The 18,169-nt window shown below is 36.5% G+C and overlaps 1 protein-coding gene and 1 long non-coding RNA gene across 2 annotated transcripts in view; one reads left to right on the top strand and one right to left on the bottom strand.

Moving 5' to 3' along the window:
• The window catches only part of LOC107677268 (dihydropyrimidine dehydrogenase [NADP(+)]-like), a 186,546-nt gene that overhangs the window by 161,324 nt on the left and 7,053 nt on the right, over positions 1 to 18,169 (top strand). The window contains exon 20 of the mRNA XM_016472113.1: positions 4,834 to 5,013. Coding sequence (XP_016327599.1) covers positions 4,834 to 5,013 — 180 coding nt within the window. The remainder of the gene's footprint in view (positions 1 to 4,833; positions 5,014 to 18,169) is intronic.
• The window catches only part of LOC107677269 (uncharacterized), a 21,242-nt gene continuing 17,293 nt past the window's right edge, over positions 14,221 to 18,169 (bottom strand). The window contains exon 3 of the long non-coding RNA XR_001632817.1: positions 14,221 to 14,235. This is a non-coding gene — a long non-coding RNA (uncharacterized LOC107677269). The remainder of the gene's footprint in view (positions 14,236 to 18,169) is intronic.

Below are 18,169 nucleotides of genomic sequence, written 5' to 3'. Positions count from 1 at the left end.
AGAACAGACGTTCCTCTCGTTGATAGCAGAGGAGCGGATCCAGCGAGAGCTTGATGGGGCGACGCGGAATGAAAAAGGATTTTTTTTTTTAGGAGTTGTGGTAGTAGAGGCGGCGCAACTATAATGACATGTGAATAATCCCGCCCACTCTAAAGCGGTACTGAACTGCAGTGGAAACGCAAACCGAGCCGAACCGAGCCGTGCCGTACCGTACTGAGCCGTACTGAGCCGAGTCGTACCACGCAGTGGAAAAGCGCCTTTAGTGGATAAGTAACCCACCTGTGTTTAGCGCCTGTTATTATTCCAGAAAAAAAAAAAGATCTTGGAATGCTGCTAGATTAAGAAAAAACGTAACACAGTCAAATGACTTTCATTTACTGAAGCAATGATGTCAAACATTCACACTCACTGTGTTGTTGTAAAGTATAATGTCTGCTGCTTTAATAAGATTGGGCTGTTATGATAGATTTTCGCCTGTCATAATGAGACAGTAAAATAGCTGCATTTAGTGGCAGCTGTAGAAGATCAGGACAGAGTTTTCATAGGGAGGTCTTTGGGGGCAATGGAGCAATATTTCACTAATGGCAGAGCTGGTTCAATCTTAATGATCCTCACTGTAATTTGGGTCCTTCCCAGTGCATGTAAACAGTTACGAGCTGCAATAAAGAGACCGTCATCAAGTAGTAAAAATGACTTGTGGCCCAGAAAGCATCAGGATTTTATAATTTCGTTTCAAACTGCTAAATGTTTCCGTAGAGAGGGGTGAAAAACAAAAGAATTGTCGACAACAAAGCAAGCATTTAACAAGCAGATGGTTAGAATCCGCCCTGGGAAAGCACTCAATGTTTTTTACACTGTTGCTTTTGGATGCAGTTAGGTTACGTTACAGTAACATTCTAGATCTGTTTTTTTTTTTCCTTCTTTCTTTTTTTTTTTCTTTTTTTTTTTTACAAATATTGTAACCAGAGCATGATGTGCCAGTTTACATATTTGGATTATTATAGGTCAACTTTTAGATGTTTAGTTCTAAATATGTCTCTTTTTTTAAAGGGGACATCAGATGAAATTTTCACTTTTTTAGCTTTTTTTGCATTTAGTTAGGTTTCTGGTATGTCTGCCAGCTCAGAAAAGCTGAAAAGAAAACACACAGCCAGTTTGTTATGGGCTGTCTTGAGTCTGAAACTGTGTCATCCAGCGAGCTGTTTCGGTTTGCAGCCAGTTTCTACGTACATAGTTAGCTATTTGAATAAGACCACCTCCGAGCCATATATGGAGTCCAAGGCAGCAATTCATGCCTCTTGTGTCGACGCCCCACAGAAAAGAGGGGTGGGGTGAGCAGTAGCTCATTATCATTTAAAGAGACATGCACCTAAATGGCTTGCTGTGAACAGAGCTGGGTTTGACAAGTTAAAATGGGTGTTGTTTTACAAACCATATGTTTAGTTTATGGAACTAAATGAAGGTGAATTAATGATGACAGAATTTTCTCTTCTTTTTTTGGGGGGTGAACTAAAATCCTATTTTTAACTATTTAAAATCCACAGGTGTTCCTGTTATGCGACTACACACAAAAAAGAAACAAAAGAATCGCTGCTTGCATCCGCAGACATAAGGGTAAAGGTTACACCCTCTTGTTAGACACAATACTAGACTGTATTGACTAAATATAGTCCCCTAGTTCAGTGGCTTGTGAAACATATTTACTTCCAGTGACTTCTATAAAGATACAGTCTTTTACCTGAAGCGCTAGACAAAATATCAGTTGCTCGTATTTTCCCGGTGCGTTGGTCAGTCTGTGCGAATCAAAAAGGACAAGAGCTTCATGCATAGTCATTGTAACATTTTGGGGGGAGATGGTGCACAGCTAAATGCCAGGATTTTATTGCAGGAAATAAAAGAGCAGATAGAAAAAGACGAGCGAGAGAGAGAGAGAGAGAGAGAAAGAAGAGAGCAAGATGAGGGTAGAGGAGCAGGAGCGCTGAATCTAAAAGTGTCTGAGATCTCAAAAGGAGTCGAAATCAATGCACCACCACAGTTTTCAGAGCCGATAAAAAGGACCTGCCGTCTCAATTGCCTGGAAACTACTTAGAAATTCTCACTTCAGATTTATTTCAGGACTCAGCCACATTAGCGCTAAATACTCCGGGTCAGGATATCTTTGATGTTCTGCATCAAATGAAAAGCAATAATGGGCAGCGACTTCTGTTCACAGAGCAACAAGCCTGGGATTTTACAGCCTCATCAGACACAGGATCACGCCGTTTAGTCTTGTTTGCAGTTATTTTCATCATAATGAATCATTTGTTTGCTCAAATCCCACGTTTTTCTTTAAATGCGTCTGTAAATAGAGAACAAAAATGGTCATGGCACATATCTATTCATAGTTTTTTTTTTTTCTGATAAACAATAGACCACCCATCCTCCCTCCGTAAGCCCATTGATCCTCTCATACCTGTGAAAAACGGCTGTCTGCTCTGTTAACTGCAATAATTACGAATCAATTGTTAAACTACTCGCCAGGCATCAGTGGACTTGTGTATTTGTTGATGTTAAATCAAGGTGAAATGTCATCAAACCAAATTGGAGTCATTCACAAAACAAACGTTTGTTTGTGGTGTGTGGATACAAACGGTGGCGTAAACGGAGATAGAAACAAGTTTTATGCAAATGAGAATCTTAATGAAAACATATCTCCCAGAGATGAGCTAGCCAGGGTAAATGCCTCAATTTTCTCAGCGTGACATATGCCGCGTAGGATTTAATTTTTAAATATACAAATGACGCAGCACGGCCGATGATCTGCGGCCCCCTTCCCCCTGAGAAAGTCTGCATTGACTGTGAGGAGGAGGGAGTAGGCTGGGAATTGTTAGGAATTTAATGATTCTGGTTCTGATTCCTTTTTTAATAATCTAAATGTCATAGCGGGGCACAAAAGGGCATTAAATTGCTTCAGACTGATAACTTATGGTTCTTTGTGACTGATTCTTTATTCTTCAAATTCTTCTACACTGATTGCTCTGTTTGTTGCTTGTGATAAGCAACAACAATGCAGTTGAAAATAAGTGTCTATTTATTGTGTTTGTATATTATTTTGCCTTTCTCTATCATCACATTCAATTCAGATTGCAACTCACAACTCATGTCTTTGGCTGTCGTCCTGTAGTTTCAGTAGCAGTGCAGGAAACTCTGTCTATAGTATTTGTGTTCGCTTTTTTTGTCTGCATCTATGGAGGACCGAAGACGTTCAAGTTCAAGATGTTCAGAAATGTTAAAGGAATGAAAATCAATCTGAAAATTTGAACTGGTTATGAATAAGAACCTTTTATCAAACCCAATCCTAGATATCAGACACAAGCTCAGAGAGAGTCGAGATCCAAAGGGTCTGCGTGTCGAGTCAGGAACCAGCTGTGACGCTCACAAAGCGACTGAATGCTAATCCTGTGAAAGAAGGCAGTTCTCGGGCCCACTTCGGCTGTCAGATCGGCGATAGCACCAGGAGATAAGTGTGTCTTATCTGCTTCCTTAAGATGCGGTGTGACTGCCATCTGAAGTGCCGTAGACACTTGCACAAAGCCGGGCTTCAAGCGCTCCCTGCATATCACAGTCTCTGAGCAACAGAAGTGTAACAGAGTCAATGGAAAGGGCTCGGGCGCACGCTGACGTGTGCTTGATGAGTGTGCATAAGCTCGGCGTTATCGGCTTCGTCTGTGCCCTGCCGGTAATGAGAGAATGAGTTAGATTTCTCTTAAGGTCAATTGTATTCAGCATTTCAGTGCATGTGCGTTGTAGTACTGCTTTGATTCAGCATGCTGACGTTTGTCTTTTGTAGCTTCATTTGAAGGATGGCACATGTTTTAATGACCTCCGTTTCTTTTTCTCCCTGGATGTGCATATATTTATTTGCATGTGTTTGTTAATGTGCATATACAACAACTTAAAGGGATAGTTCACATAGAATTTAAAATTCAGCCTTTATTTACTCATTTACTCAAGTGAATGCAGACTGACAAGCACAAATGTGAATAAAAAGCACCATAAAATATCATAAATAAAAAGTGACAATTAGTCACAAGATGTTGCTTGTATATTTTATTTTATGCAAAAAAGTGGCCAGCACATGAAATATTGTGGTGGTATTAAACTTATGTGCAGAAATATTTTTATTTTATTTTATTTTAATTATTAGTAGGAATTTATTTTTATTTATTTGTTTTTACTTTGTTTTTATTTTATTTATTTTTTATTTTGCTGTTGCAAGCATGAAGATGTTACATGTAAATTGATTTTCATTATATGCATATATATAAGTCTGGCCAGTACACGCAACATTTCTGCTTTTGTGTTCAAAATTGTTTATTTTATTTTATTTTTATTTTATTTGAATGTATTTTATACTTACTTAAATGCATTTATTTTATTTTTAAAATGTTTTATTATTTATTTTATTTGTAAATGTATTTATTTATTTATGTTTACAGTCAAGGGCTACCACAGAGACACAAGTACATTCTCAGGACAACCGTTTCAGTGATATATATGTCGGTTGTAGGGATATTTTATATGTGGTATTAAAAAAAAAAATGCTTACAGCAGCTTTGAGATGGTGCCATTCTGTCATGATGTTGCATGTATGTGGAGGTGTATTGTGATTTTTTTTTTTCTTTTAGACATTTTGCCTTTTTATTTATAGCATAGTAGTGGAGAGAGGACAGGAATGTTATAGCACATGGAATTGGGAAATGATTTAAACTTGCATTGCCCATATATGCACTAATCACTAGACCACAGCTCTGACGCACACTGTTATTAAAGAAATGTGTGTTTTTCAAACAGGTGTGCAGTGCAGTACAAAACCAGGACTTCACCGTGATTGAAGACTACTGCACTGGTCTGAAAGCCCTGCTCTATCTCAAAAGCATTGAGGAGCTCCAGGACTGGGACGGCCAGTCGCCTCCTACGGCCCGCCATCAGAAAGGAAAGCCTGTGGCCACACTGCAGGAAGTCAAAGGAAGGGTGAGAGACTTCACAGCTGTTTTAAAACACCCTTTTACTGATGATTACCCCTCGCCGACTTTCCTCTCACTTTGTTTTTCTTATTACAGTACTCCGACATGCCATTAAGGAGCTAAACGCAATTCCCATAATTCTACAGCTTTAGGAACATGTGCTCATTAATGCAGCATTAGCATTAAACCCGTGGACTTGCATTCTTCCATTTACTTGTTGTTAGTTCATAAAAATCCACGTAATAACAGTGCTGTCCAATACGCAAAGTGGCCGCTTGCACTTCTGCAATCTCAAAGGTGAAAGAACATTGTAGAGCAGCGTTTAGTCATTATGCTCCTGTTTTACTCTTTCTTCTGGTAAAAGGAAGCACTTGGAGCAAAATGAGCACTAAGGTTAAAGTACGCCACGCCGATCTAATTTTCCCAAGTTTGAATCAAGCCTTGACTTAGGGGAGAAAATAATTGGTTTATTTTATATCTCAACTTTTATTCCTTCTTTTTCCTGGCACATGCCATTTACATAACAGCAGCAACCAAAAAAATATAGAATCACAAAATGAGATTCAACAAAGGCAGCTGTTCATGCATTTAATGGTTTGTACTTCACGTGTACGTTCAGCCCTCGGTAATCTCCCTCATTATTTGTGCACAAGGAATATTAGGCAGCATGTAAATGAGCAAAACTTCAGTAAACTCCTTTCAAAGCGGCGAATTAAAGCCCTTTATCAGATCACAGCCTTTCTGCTAATACACCAGCCGAGGGAAAAGCTTTGAAGCCCGCCTAGTGTTTTCTAACATGCTAGCTGCGACTTCTCAGCTTTTGACTGCAAGGCGGCTCAGCGCAATAGTTTAAATGCTAATGCCAAATGAGCGTCGGGGAATGAAGCAATAAAACGAAAGAGAAGCAGGCAGTGATGAGTGTAAGTCATTTTCATGTCGGCAGGACATTAGTGCTGGAATTGGCACAACAATAACATTGGCTCTGGGAAAGCCGAGGGAAGATGTGGAGCGTTGTGTAGAAACATCACTACGGTCCACGTGTCCCCCGGCAGCATTGAGCTGCATTCAGGGTTCAGTCACTGAGCGCACGGGTCACAGGGATGTTCGGTTGACAGGTGGTCTTTTGTAAACTGAGAGAGGGGAAGAAAAATCAATGAACATTAGACCATGTGAGCATTGTACTTCACATCTGCTATTGTACGGGCAAGCTACTTCTCTGTCAGATGGATATATAAGAAAAATAGATTTGCATTTCTTAAGGAAAAATACCAGTTCTTGCAAGGAGATATGTGATAAAAATTCATTCTGCAATTATGCATGTCAATCATGATGCATAATTGCCGGCAAGCATAAATCCAAGTCAAAGAAGATTTGTTTTATTTAGACCATGACGTTTTTTGATCTTCAGTAAAATAGGGCGTTTTATCAGAAATGTATTTTTCATTTACAGTACTGTTCAAAAGTTTGGGGTCAGTAAGATATTAAGAAATTAATATGCGCTAAATTGATCAAAGTACAAAACGAGGATTGGTAAAGAAAAATGTATACTAAACAAAAACAGTGCTGTTTTTGCTACCATATTGTTTGTACTTTTTTTTTTTTTTGTAGTTAAAGTGCCATTTATTACAGGGTTAAGCATCCATATGTGCAACTTTAACTACTCTAGTACTAATGCTGCTAGTCTCACTAGCATTAAGTATACAAAATGGCATTTGTTCTCAAAGTGTGCTGCACGCCCCTTAAGGGGAACCGGGGGTATTGTAAAGGCTATATTTGTTGTCATATTCATTTATATCATATCATATATTTAATTTAATTTAATATTATTATTATTATTATGTTGCTTTAATATCACTCTAGCAAAGCAGTATTCTTTATTTATTTATTGAGTTATTGTATTTATTTATATATAGTTATTGTAATACATGCCTGTATTTTGCCAAGAGGAGACTGGTTTTCCTTTGCTAAACAAAGGAAACTTTGCTTCCTTTGTTCCTGTAAACAAAACTTGGTTCTCACGAGACTATCATATTCTCACCGAAGCTTACTCTACACCTACTAGTTTGCGGAAGCTAGAGATTACGGATTATAACGTTTTAAATATGTATATTTTTCACTTCAGGAGGCCTTTATTATGAAAACTCAGCTTTGCATCACACAAATGAATTACGTTTTTTTTAAATATGTGAAATAGAAAAAATTGTATAGTATTACTGTTTTTACTGACAAATAAATACAGCCTTGGTGAGCTTCCAAAACCTTTTATTAAATTAATTTATTAATTAAAAATGTAAAAAAAAAAAAAATCTGCATCGGTAGATATGATCATATTAGGTACTTGAAGAGAATTTTAAAACATTAGAGGCACAAAAAATTTTATTTTGTTGAATTCACCTTTTTACATTTTTCTTAATTATAATTGTTGAAATGTTAAAATCACTGTTATATGTTTTAATTGTTTGCCATATTTTAGTCTATGTACAATTTCTAATGGATAATCTATTCCCAATACTGTTGTCATTATCATCACATGAAACATTTTAGAGAACATTTATGTAATTGTTTGTTTTTTTGTTTTGTTTCTGTGATTTGTCCAGAAAAGTTCACATTAATAGGTCCAAAGTGAATTGACTGCTCACTAACATTTACCAGGTCCGAGGCGTTTCTCTAAAAATTTAGAAAAATCATTACCATCCCATATAGTGTATCTGGACCATTTCAGTCCCTGTATTCAAGATGTGTATGATTTGAAAAACATCTGGTTTAAAACACAAAGGTATTAATCTTTTAATAGGATGGAAACACTGTATAAGCAGTGGCTCCATAACACAAACACACATGCTCCATCTGTTCTACTTGCTCCCTAACAGGGCATTGTGTCGGCCCCTGACAGTGTGAGGCAAGACAACCTTGCTGAAGGCTTCATTACCATTATAGTCCTGCCAGGCAACACTGAGCCGCACAGGCAGCTGGGCTGCTGTTTACAAGTGTTAATACCCCCACGGTCTGGCCTAGCCGAGAGAAAGTGCATCAGATGACCAGCAGACAGTTTCAGTGTTGCACTGCCTAAGCGCAGCGTTTTAGAAATGGCAGCGAAAAACCAACCGCACATCCCCTGAGAGGACGACGCTCGCTGCCTCGGCGAGAAGAAAAAACAAACTTGTCTTTCGCTGAACGCTCCCTTAGGCTCTGCTTTATCAACCACAATGACTTCTGAGCTCTCGTCTTCTTTCCTTCTCGTTGTGGAGTGATCAAACTGCCTTTTTTATTCTTTGTGGCTAACAAATTTTCTCATACCCCTCGCTGTCCTCCATCACCCTTTCTTATCGCTTCTGTCTTCAGTATGCCGCTTTTTTTCCCTTTGTCTCCCTTCCTCTTTTGCTCTCTCTGTCTCTCAAGCTTTATATAAAGCGTGTCTGGGCTAGTGCTCGCTGTTCTCAGGCTCATCCAGCTTGCCACAGGTGAGCTGTCAGTCAGCGGAGGGGTTGTCTAAGAGCGGGCTGACAGGTAATATCAGTCTGGAGTCCTTCCCTGCCTGACACAACTCACTGGAAATATAACATTGTCCAACCATTGGCCCTGCATTTCAATTTCCTGCCCTTGTTGTCTTTTATCGTGCAAAATTAATTAAAAATAACTTGAAACACAATAGAGGTACTTCAAATGACATGCAATATTTTTTATTACAGCGTTTGCAAGGCAAGTAGTGCATTGAAAAACCTTGCACTACTTTTTATTATTATTCTTACACTTTTTCAATCTAACCACTTAAGATACAGATTCATTTTAAGTATGGCCTTGAGTTTCTTTTTCGGTCATAAACCACACAATCTATTTGAATGCAGCAAGTTTGTACATTACAAACTATGTTACTTGGCGGAAGAGTTGTTTAAAATTTATTATTTTTTATATTTTTATCATTATTATTTAGAATTAATTATTAATCAGTTATTACTAAAAATAAATGTAACACTTTTCTGAACATTGATTTCTTGTACTATATGGATGGATGGAAAGATTTATAGCTGTTATTGAATTGTGGCCGCACATATTAATGCTCCATGTTTCCAAGTTTAAGATAATATGATCAATTATATTACTTGACTAAAGTTATTTATAATTATTTATCATTTTTAATCTTTTTGCCATTGTTATTATTCAATAAATGTTAATGTCTAATTTTAAAAATAAACCTTATAAAACAGTATGAAAAAACAGTATCCTGTGCCATAATGTCGTTTCAGTGAATTAATAAATAAATATGTGCAGTAAATATGTCAATGGAGGAAGCACTTTGTGAGGTCTTTACATTTATTTATTCATCTTTCTTGTATCCCAGCTTAATATGCAAGGACAAAACATTGCTCTGTTTGTTTGAACATCCCAACAAACTCAACACAGATACATTAGCTCAACCAATTTAGGACGAGATCTGTTTGGCCTCACCGATGAGAAATAAAGTGTTTGGGAAACCTGTTTGAGCACGTTCATTATGTTTGCTATTCTGTTTGGTGATGTTAGAGGAACAGAAATCACACACTTTATCTTTAAAAGCTTTTCCCCCCAAAACCATCCCATCTTGTAATCTAGCCGCTCGATTGGAATCATGTTTACTTTAGGTGACATATGGGGTAATTTGTGCATAAAGCTGTGAACGGGCCAGTGGAGAACAGTTTAGAGCACTGCTTTAGTGCACATTAAATATGAAGCGACTCAGCCGGCCGCTGTCCTGTTTGCCTGGCCCGAGTGAAGATGTACTGTTATTGCCGAGCGATTGTCCGACTGTTCAGTGGGGTCTTTCATTAGTCCTCTCTCATATCTGACCCACGAGACACTGGCCAATCACAATGCATAACATGCTGCTAGCGTCGTTCAGGGAGGTGTCAGTGCCGCAAAAGTCTGATGGGCTTAAAGCAAGTTACAGTTGAATAAATGTTGGGTAATAATTATATATACTTCAATGTTATCTGCATAAAACCCAGATATAGTACATAGTTTTAAGTGCATTAAATAGTTGCTCTGAGTTATGATTCATAATTATGAGACCATGAGTTATATTTTCTTTTTGTAATCAGTTTGAGTTTTGTAAATGAAAGTTATTATAATATTACAAATATATAAAGCCATCTGGGGTTTTCTATGGTGAATATTAATCAAATATATTCATTTTTCTTGTTAAATGTGAAGTTTGTAATTCCTTAGCCACTAGCTTAATTATGAAAATACATTTTTATAAAACACGTTTCCAGAGCACATCCTCATCTGCCATTGGTCGGACAAACAGATTTCCCTGCCCTAAACTCACGCCATTGATTAAGCCAGTGTTGCTATTGGGGCATCATTTGGGATGCTGGGGAAAAAAAGAAAAGAAAAAAACCTAACAATTGTTTTAAACAATTCTTCAGTCTTTACACTTTCCAAGGAAATCAACCAAAAATGTCTTTCTTATAGTTGTCTTTGCTTATTTAGCTGGGATTACAGAAAACATTTTATATAGTATTTTATTATTATTTATATACCATTACAGTTTTTAATAATATTTTGAATTGGCTTTTATTTTTTATCATTTCAGTTTTAGTAATAATGCTTTTGTCATTTTTTTTTTTTTTGATTGAAGCTTTTTGACATTTACAGGGTTTAAACATAGTTGACATATCTGAGCTAGCTTTTGTCATTTGTATTATTTAAAAAATATTTTATATAGTATACAATTTAATTAAATACCTAATAAGTGTGTATTTATTATGTATTTAATTTATACTAGCACTATTAATATATATTAATTTTAGTTGTATTCATTCAAATTAAACATTTCAGTTAGTTGACAAAGCAAAATTTCTCATTTTCATTTGTTTTTTTAAGTTTACGTTTTTCATGTAATATTTATATTTTATTTTATTTCAATGACCAGTTAGTTTTATTTAACATTAACAACACTGATTTGAACATAAAAAAGCACAAACCTCACCTTTAAATTGCCCCTATTGTGAATTTTTGAAAATGACCTTTCATGCAGTGTGTAACACAAATGCATATTATAAGACAATGAAAGTGTTTTTTGACCTTGCATGCATGTCAACCTGTTGTTGGGGACTCCCAAAACCAAAATATAAACCTTTCATTACCCATAATAGGGGCACTTTAAACTATAGTTATTTATATTGATGGCAGCATAAGTTTGGACAGTAGTTTTTTCAGTCTCCAGTATAATGATTGTATCCTCTTTGTAATATTGTGTTCTGTGTAAACAATAAGTTGAATCAAGCAGCCTGTCTGTCACCTAAATGAATCTTTGTTCAACTGATATGTGCGATGTGTTGTTTACAAATTTGAGAGGATGGTACTAGTGAGAAAATGTGTGTGTACTATTAAAAAAAAAAATAAACAAAAAACAATGCATCCTATTAGAAGAGTCTCTTTGATAGCTGAAAACATAGGACTTGCATGTGGGGTGGTGGACACCACCCAGTACTGCTGTGTTCGATACATCGATACGACGATGTATCGTCACAGAGATTTGACAATACGAGTATCGATACAGCTGTCTCTGTATCGATATCGCGGCACGTGCCGTTGCAGTGGACCGCTCTTAATTTGAATACAAGAACACCGTTTAAAATGGAGTAGAAAAGTGATCTGGCCGCAGAGGAACACAACTGGGTTGCCTGATATAAAGAGATGTAATCCCCGAAACAGAGCTTCCCACTTGCGCAATACTGAAATATTTGCTAAATGTGTCACTTATCTTTGTCAACCTGGCAACCATGTGCACGTGCTCTCTCTCCACTGTGGATAAACGCGCTTGCTTTCTGGAAAACACCAATTAGCTTGCAGTTTAGCGATCTCCACATCAATATTCTATTCTCAGACAAGTGTGATTTATCAGTGTTCATTTTTGAAAGAGAGAGAGAGAGGCTGTGTATGTATGAATTACCTCCGTTTTGCCGCGTTTCTCTATTAACAGTGAAGCTGTGGCTTTAATTTGTTTAGAAACGATGATGTTACCAGCTTCTTGTTGAGAAAGATAATGTAGCTCTTCAGTGATTAAGCTATTTTATGGATAAAATTGCGGGGCAGCGCTAAAAAGTTTGTCTAAACGCAAAAAAATTATGTCTGTGAGCGCGCGCAGCGTGAGTGACTAAACGTGTGTGCGTGAGGTACAGTGAAGACAGCGCATTAGTTTAGAACTCTTCTAATTTTTTTTTTTAAACGTAGAGAGTGTGTTGATTTGTACATTGATAACCTACCAGCAATGTTAAGATGATTTTAATATATTATAATGAGTACATTACAATATAAATTTATTGGAATGAGTACATTATTATTTATGGGCTTAAAAACAAGATGCAAACAATCAGAATATTGTACCTGGTGGGGAGTGCACAATGTAAACATGAAACATATGCCATTACCTATATTGTACTGTGGTACAGTTATGGAGGCCCTTCATAATGCAGAGTTCAAGTGCCTGCTCTGCCAATAGTTAGCAATGGCCCTATGGTATGCAGTGTTTAATAAACAGCTGTTTTACTAAATTCTGCTGAGGTGAAATTCAGTGCAGTCCTGTATCGTGATATGTATTGTATCGTGGCATATGTATCGTGATACGTATCGTATCGTGACTTTGCTGGTGATACACAGCCCTACCACCCAGTACTTTTCATTAAACCAGACACAGCTCGATGACTTTTCAATAGCAGGCCACAAAATTATTACACAACAAATAAGCGAGGATGATGCACGGCATGCTGGGAGTTTGGAGTTGAAAGCTTTGCCTTAATAAGCTTAAGAGAATGTCTTCCTCGCATTGAGTCGCACCCGAGGCCGGGGTCTTAACTTTGGGTTTTTGGTCTCCCAGGGCATCCCCTCTCCGTCTGCGGTTTATGCCAGTTCACCCGAAAGCCTCTCGCAGTGTCATGAAGAAACAGGAACGAGATGAAGGAAAAACATTGGGGTTGTAAAAGACTTTGTGCTGTCATGGGTTCAAATTAATGAGGGTTGAACGCTCTTGAGATAAATTTAGGCTTTCATATTTAATTATAGCCTTCTGCAGTGGTTGAGTGCGGATAAATCACACGATTATTGTGCTTCAGGGTTGTTTATAGCATTCTTTATGGTTTTTATTTTTGACTCATGAGTTGATATCTTTTCCTAATGGCAATGAGAAGTTGAAAGAGAAATAAGACTTAATAGTTGGATCATATGAAGTGCTCGGCTGGGAAACGACTGCTTTGAACCCTCGTCGCTCTTTCATGTAGGTAGCTTTGTCACTGCCTGTCTTTGGAGTTTTTCACCTTCTGACTTGTTGCTTGACACCCGCTCTCTGTGCATGAATAAATCAGGTGAGCGAAAGATTAACATCTTTTGATCAGCTATCGCACTGACATCGACTCCGACACTAAATGAATGTTTTATTTTGTATATGTGACGAAAAACGATATTCAAATGCACAGTCTAACTCGCTTGCCAAGAAATGTCATCTGGTGGCTTCGCATGAACTGTAATGTGGAATATCTTTAGATCTGATTGCAGTTTGATCTGGAATGTGGTTGTGTGATGAATGTTTCCCAGGTTCGGCATCAAGCGCTACAGGGATAGTTCATGTAAAAATGAACTTTCTGTCATCTGTTATTCACCATCATGTCACATGACTTGCTTTCTTCTTTGGAAAGCAACAAAGAAAAAAAGATGCTTTGAAAAATGTTTGAAAAACTTTTTATCCGACCAATGAAAGTCCAGAAATACTGAAAATACTGGGACATTTTTCAACATGTATTTCGCAAAAGAAAAAAGTCCTACGTGTTTGGAATGACATAAAGATGAGTAAACTATTTTTTTTATTTTGGGGTGAACTCTAAGTTGTTGAAGGGCTATTTAGACTGGGGATAAATTCATGTTTTTTTTCTTTTTCTAAAATAGCAGCAGGTATAAATTTGGTTCTGTGATGAATATTGATCTACAATTACACTACTATTCAAAAGTTTGGGGTCAGTAAGAATTTTTTATTTATTTTTTTCTAAGAAAATAATAATTTTATTTAGCAATATTCAGATCCATTAAATTGATTAAAAGTGACAGTAAAGAAGTTTATAATGTTACTTCATTTTACGATTTTTAAAATGCTTTTTTATATAGAGATTGTGCTCACACAAAGCAATTTATAGCTTATTATATTATATGTTAAAAATGGATATTTACTGTAAGACCTTCAGTGAAACATTTATACTGACTACAGATGTTTTAATTAATGCTTTAAGAATTTATTTTTAAAATTGACTTTTCCTGGACTGGAAATGACAATTTCAATTTTTTTTTTTTTTTTAATAAAAATAATACATTTATTCAGCAAAGATCCATTAAATTACCGTAAAAACATTTATAGTGTTACAAAAGTTTTATAATTCAAATAAATTGTTCTTTTGAACTTTTCATTCTTCAAAGAATCCTGAAAAAATGTGTAACAGTTTCTATAAAAATATTAACCAGCACAACTGTTTTCAAAATTCCTAATAATAAGAAATGACTCTTGTACTGCAAATAAGCGTATTACAATGATTTCTGAAGGATCATGTGACACTGATAACTGTAATGATACTGAAAAATCAGGAATAAATGATATTTTAAAATATAAAGCAGTTATCTTAAACTGAAATAATATTTCACAATATTACTGTTTTTACTGTATATTTGATAAAATAAATGCAGCCTTGGTGAGCATAAGAGACTAAATCTAAAGCTTCAAAACTCCAAATGTTTGAACGGTAGTGAACATTCCCAGCCATCTTTCTCTTTAGTGTTGTTGTGTGTTAGCGTGCGACTGCATGTGTGTGTGAAGTTAAATGAGTTTGAGTACTCAGGTTGGTGTATGTTCATACAGCTGTGGTCGTATCCCATCGTTACATCTGTTCGTCCCACTCACCCGCTATTCACAAACAGCCGTGCAGAGTTGTGCAGCGACCCCGTCCTCAGCAGGCCGAAGACAAACTGCCTGCCAGTGTGTTGATATTATCCCTCTCCTGCACCCAGGGGCGGCAGCATGTTGGAATCCTTTCATTCCAAACTGTCTTGAATACGATAATCTGGGGAAATCACAGCAAACAGGTATTTCTCCACTTAAACACACGACAGGGATGCGGCCCCCCTTCCCCCTGCACCATACGGGGCCACCGGCCCTCCTCACACACTCTGTGCCAGCTGCATGTGACGTGTTAATTTTGCATTTGCATGGATTCTTTGAGCTATTATGCTAGATTGGAGCTCAGGAGGGGCCTAAGATGCCCATGTCACTTTAGATTGAGCAAATCCATATTTCTCTACTATAACTCAAAACCATGATTAATCAGTTAGTTTGGCTTTTTTTCTTTTTGATGTAAATAATTTTACATGTACTGTAATATATTCAGCTCTGGTGATTAGGGTATATGATGTCTGTCCAATATATGCAGATTATGTAACTCCACATTCATATGCTATCTCTCTTATGGAAAGTCCTGCTAAAACCACCTTAGTTGCTGGTTTTATTGCTGGTCCTTTATAGTTATTAGCTGGTCCAAGGTGGTCTTAAAGATGATGGATTTGGTCTAAATGTTACATCATCATCTAGATTATTACAGGGTTTCCACAGTCATTGAAAACCTGGAAATGTCAGGAAATATGTAATAAAAAAAAAATAAAAAAACTTTAAATGTCCATAATAAGTGTTCATAAGTGTTCAGTTTTAAAATGTGTAATCAGCTATAAATACATTTTATAAAAATTAACAAAATAAATAAATAATAATAATAAAACTATAAATAAATGAAAGTTGTATATAAAGAATTATAATAATATTTATTTATTTAATTTTTTTTTATTATGCTTCAAACTTTGGGCTTGTCTGAGACTAGTCAGTTAGTGGGAGCTATTTAGTTTTATCTCCAGTAAAATGTAAAGATTTACATCATAAAAATGATACCTGCATGGCACTGGGGCTGCACAATTAATCAAATTTCTAATCGCAATTACAATTATGGATGCCACAATTACGTAATCGTTCAAAGCGGCAATTAATCATTCAAAGTCCACTTATGTTATTCTGCGTGCTTAAGATATGTTTTTTCCATTGTTTTAGTTTTAGTATAACATTATAATACCATTCATATTTGTACTTTTTTTATAATTTAAAGAAGAAACCAATCCGATGTATATTTGACATTTGAGGCTTAATACTATAGAAAAGCACTAAAGGTTTTTCAGCTTGTTTATTTTCATATAAAAATATGGCATGCAGTTGCATCAAACAATGGTATAAACATCATTCAATGTAAATTGTGATAATCGTAATTAATAATCGCAATTACAATTTCAAGGGAATAATCGACAATTATGATTTTTGTCATAATCGTGCAGCCCTACCTGGCACATGTAACGTTTCAGCATTTACAGTATTTAATATTCCAGTATTTAATCAAAAGATTTCTCCATATTCATTCATAGAGGCTGGATTGGCCCCGAATATAGAAACCAAAATGTGTAGAAATCTTATGGGTAAAGCTGGCAGACCACCGTAGACCAGCAAACAATCAACTACCGTATTCCAAAAAGCTGCCAAGACCTGGTTTTTCTAGCATGGTGAGAATTGGCTTGGAGAATCAAATAAGTGAAGCCGTCCCGGTTCTCTTCGAGATGCTCACTGAGAGAGTGTGCAGTGGCCGAGATCATGTTTTCTGTCGACACACTCCTGCTGAATCCATCAACAGGAGAATCTTCCACCCACAATTCCGAGTGAGCCGGCAATCCCTGTTCATCGCCACGGTAATGTCTTAAGCCTGAATGGCAAATGAATATTTTTGCAAATATATTGCATGATTTTACAGTACAGGGCCTTCAAAAGATACAAAAGTGGTAAACCAAGGACAATAATCTCTCAGAAATCACTCTGCGTGACCTACATCAGTTTTCATTTTACTTTTTATGCACAAGCGATTTCAACAACGTGCGCAGCTGCTTCGGGGACCACGAATGTAATATCGATCGTGCGTGCTTGCCAATAAGTTTTCTTTCTTTTAACATTAAAACATTACCTCGTGCAAAACGCCACAGACCTGAAGTCTCACCTCCGTGTGGAATAAAAGCGGTTAAGCCCAGAGCAGATTAGACTCTAAACCTCTGAATGTTGACAGAAGGGATCTCATTAATTTTCAAGGATGAAAAAGAGTAGCCACTCCTCAGAAGGGAGCAGCGTGTCTTTAATGCCTTTGTTTTGCTCTCCTGTGAACGTGTGTACTTCTCTGATGGTCTAATGAGGGACGCAGCGCTCATGCTTTGGCACACATGGCATCTGAAGCCCAGTGAATCAGTAATCACTAGTAAGCATAAATACCCGTCTCCTTGGTGAGAGCATCTTAAAGGAGAACACATGGCACTGCATGAAAGGAAGAGCGTGCTTCAGAATTCAACGTAATTGAGTATGACAGGAAATATAACTGGTTACCTCAAAGAAAACGCAACCAAATCAACAAATGATATCAGGCATCTGTTTTTGGAGAGCATATAGTATAACAAACATCCAGAGAAGAACGTGGGCCACAAAGTCTCCCACTAGTTGTTGTTGTTGTTTTTTTTACTGTTTAACATAATTCCTTCATTGAATTGCTAGAACCAGTGTTGTTTTAGTATTATTTATATAGTAGAATATATACTATTATTATTTATATGATATACTATTCTAATATGTATTATTTTAATATAATTATAATTATTTTATTTTATTTATACAATTATATTTAATATTATTATAATTGATAGTAATAATTATTTCTTTATTTTTAATAATTGGAATAAATTCAGTTATGTTTAAGGTAGATGCCATCTTATGTTTTCAAAGATTTATTATAAAATTGTATTATTTTTTTCCCAAAAAAATCGGTCTGCGATTATGAACGCGATTTTGCGTAGCTTGTCAGTGAACTACGGATCTGTGTAGTAAATGCTGGTCCATCTGAAAGCACGTGATGGAGATTTACTATTAATCACAGAACCGGCTTTACTGACGAGATGCGATTTATCGTGCAGCCCTAAGTTTGTTTGTTGATCCCAAAGTACAAAGTAGATGAGGAAAACTAGGAAGCCGGGTGTATTCAAAGCGCCGCCATTACTGTCTAGAGTGCGTGGAATGGTGTGCT

Source organism: Sinocyclocheilus anshuiensis, unplaced genomic scaffold (genome assembly GCF_001515605.1).
Source record: "Sinocyclocheilus anshuiensis isolate Anshui unplaced genomic scaffold, SAMN03320099.WGS_v1.1 scaffold392, whole genome shotgun sequence".
Classification (NCBI taxonomy): Eukaryota; Metazoa; Chordata; class Actinopteri; order Cypriniformes; family Cyprinidae; genus Sinocyclocheilus; species Sinocyclocheilus anshuiensis.
This window is presented reverse-complemented; position numbering and strand designations above follow the sequence as displayed.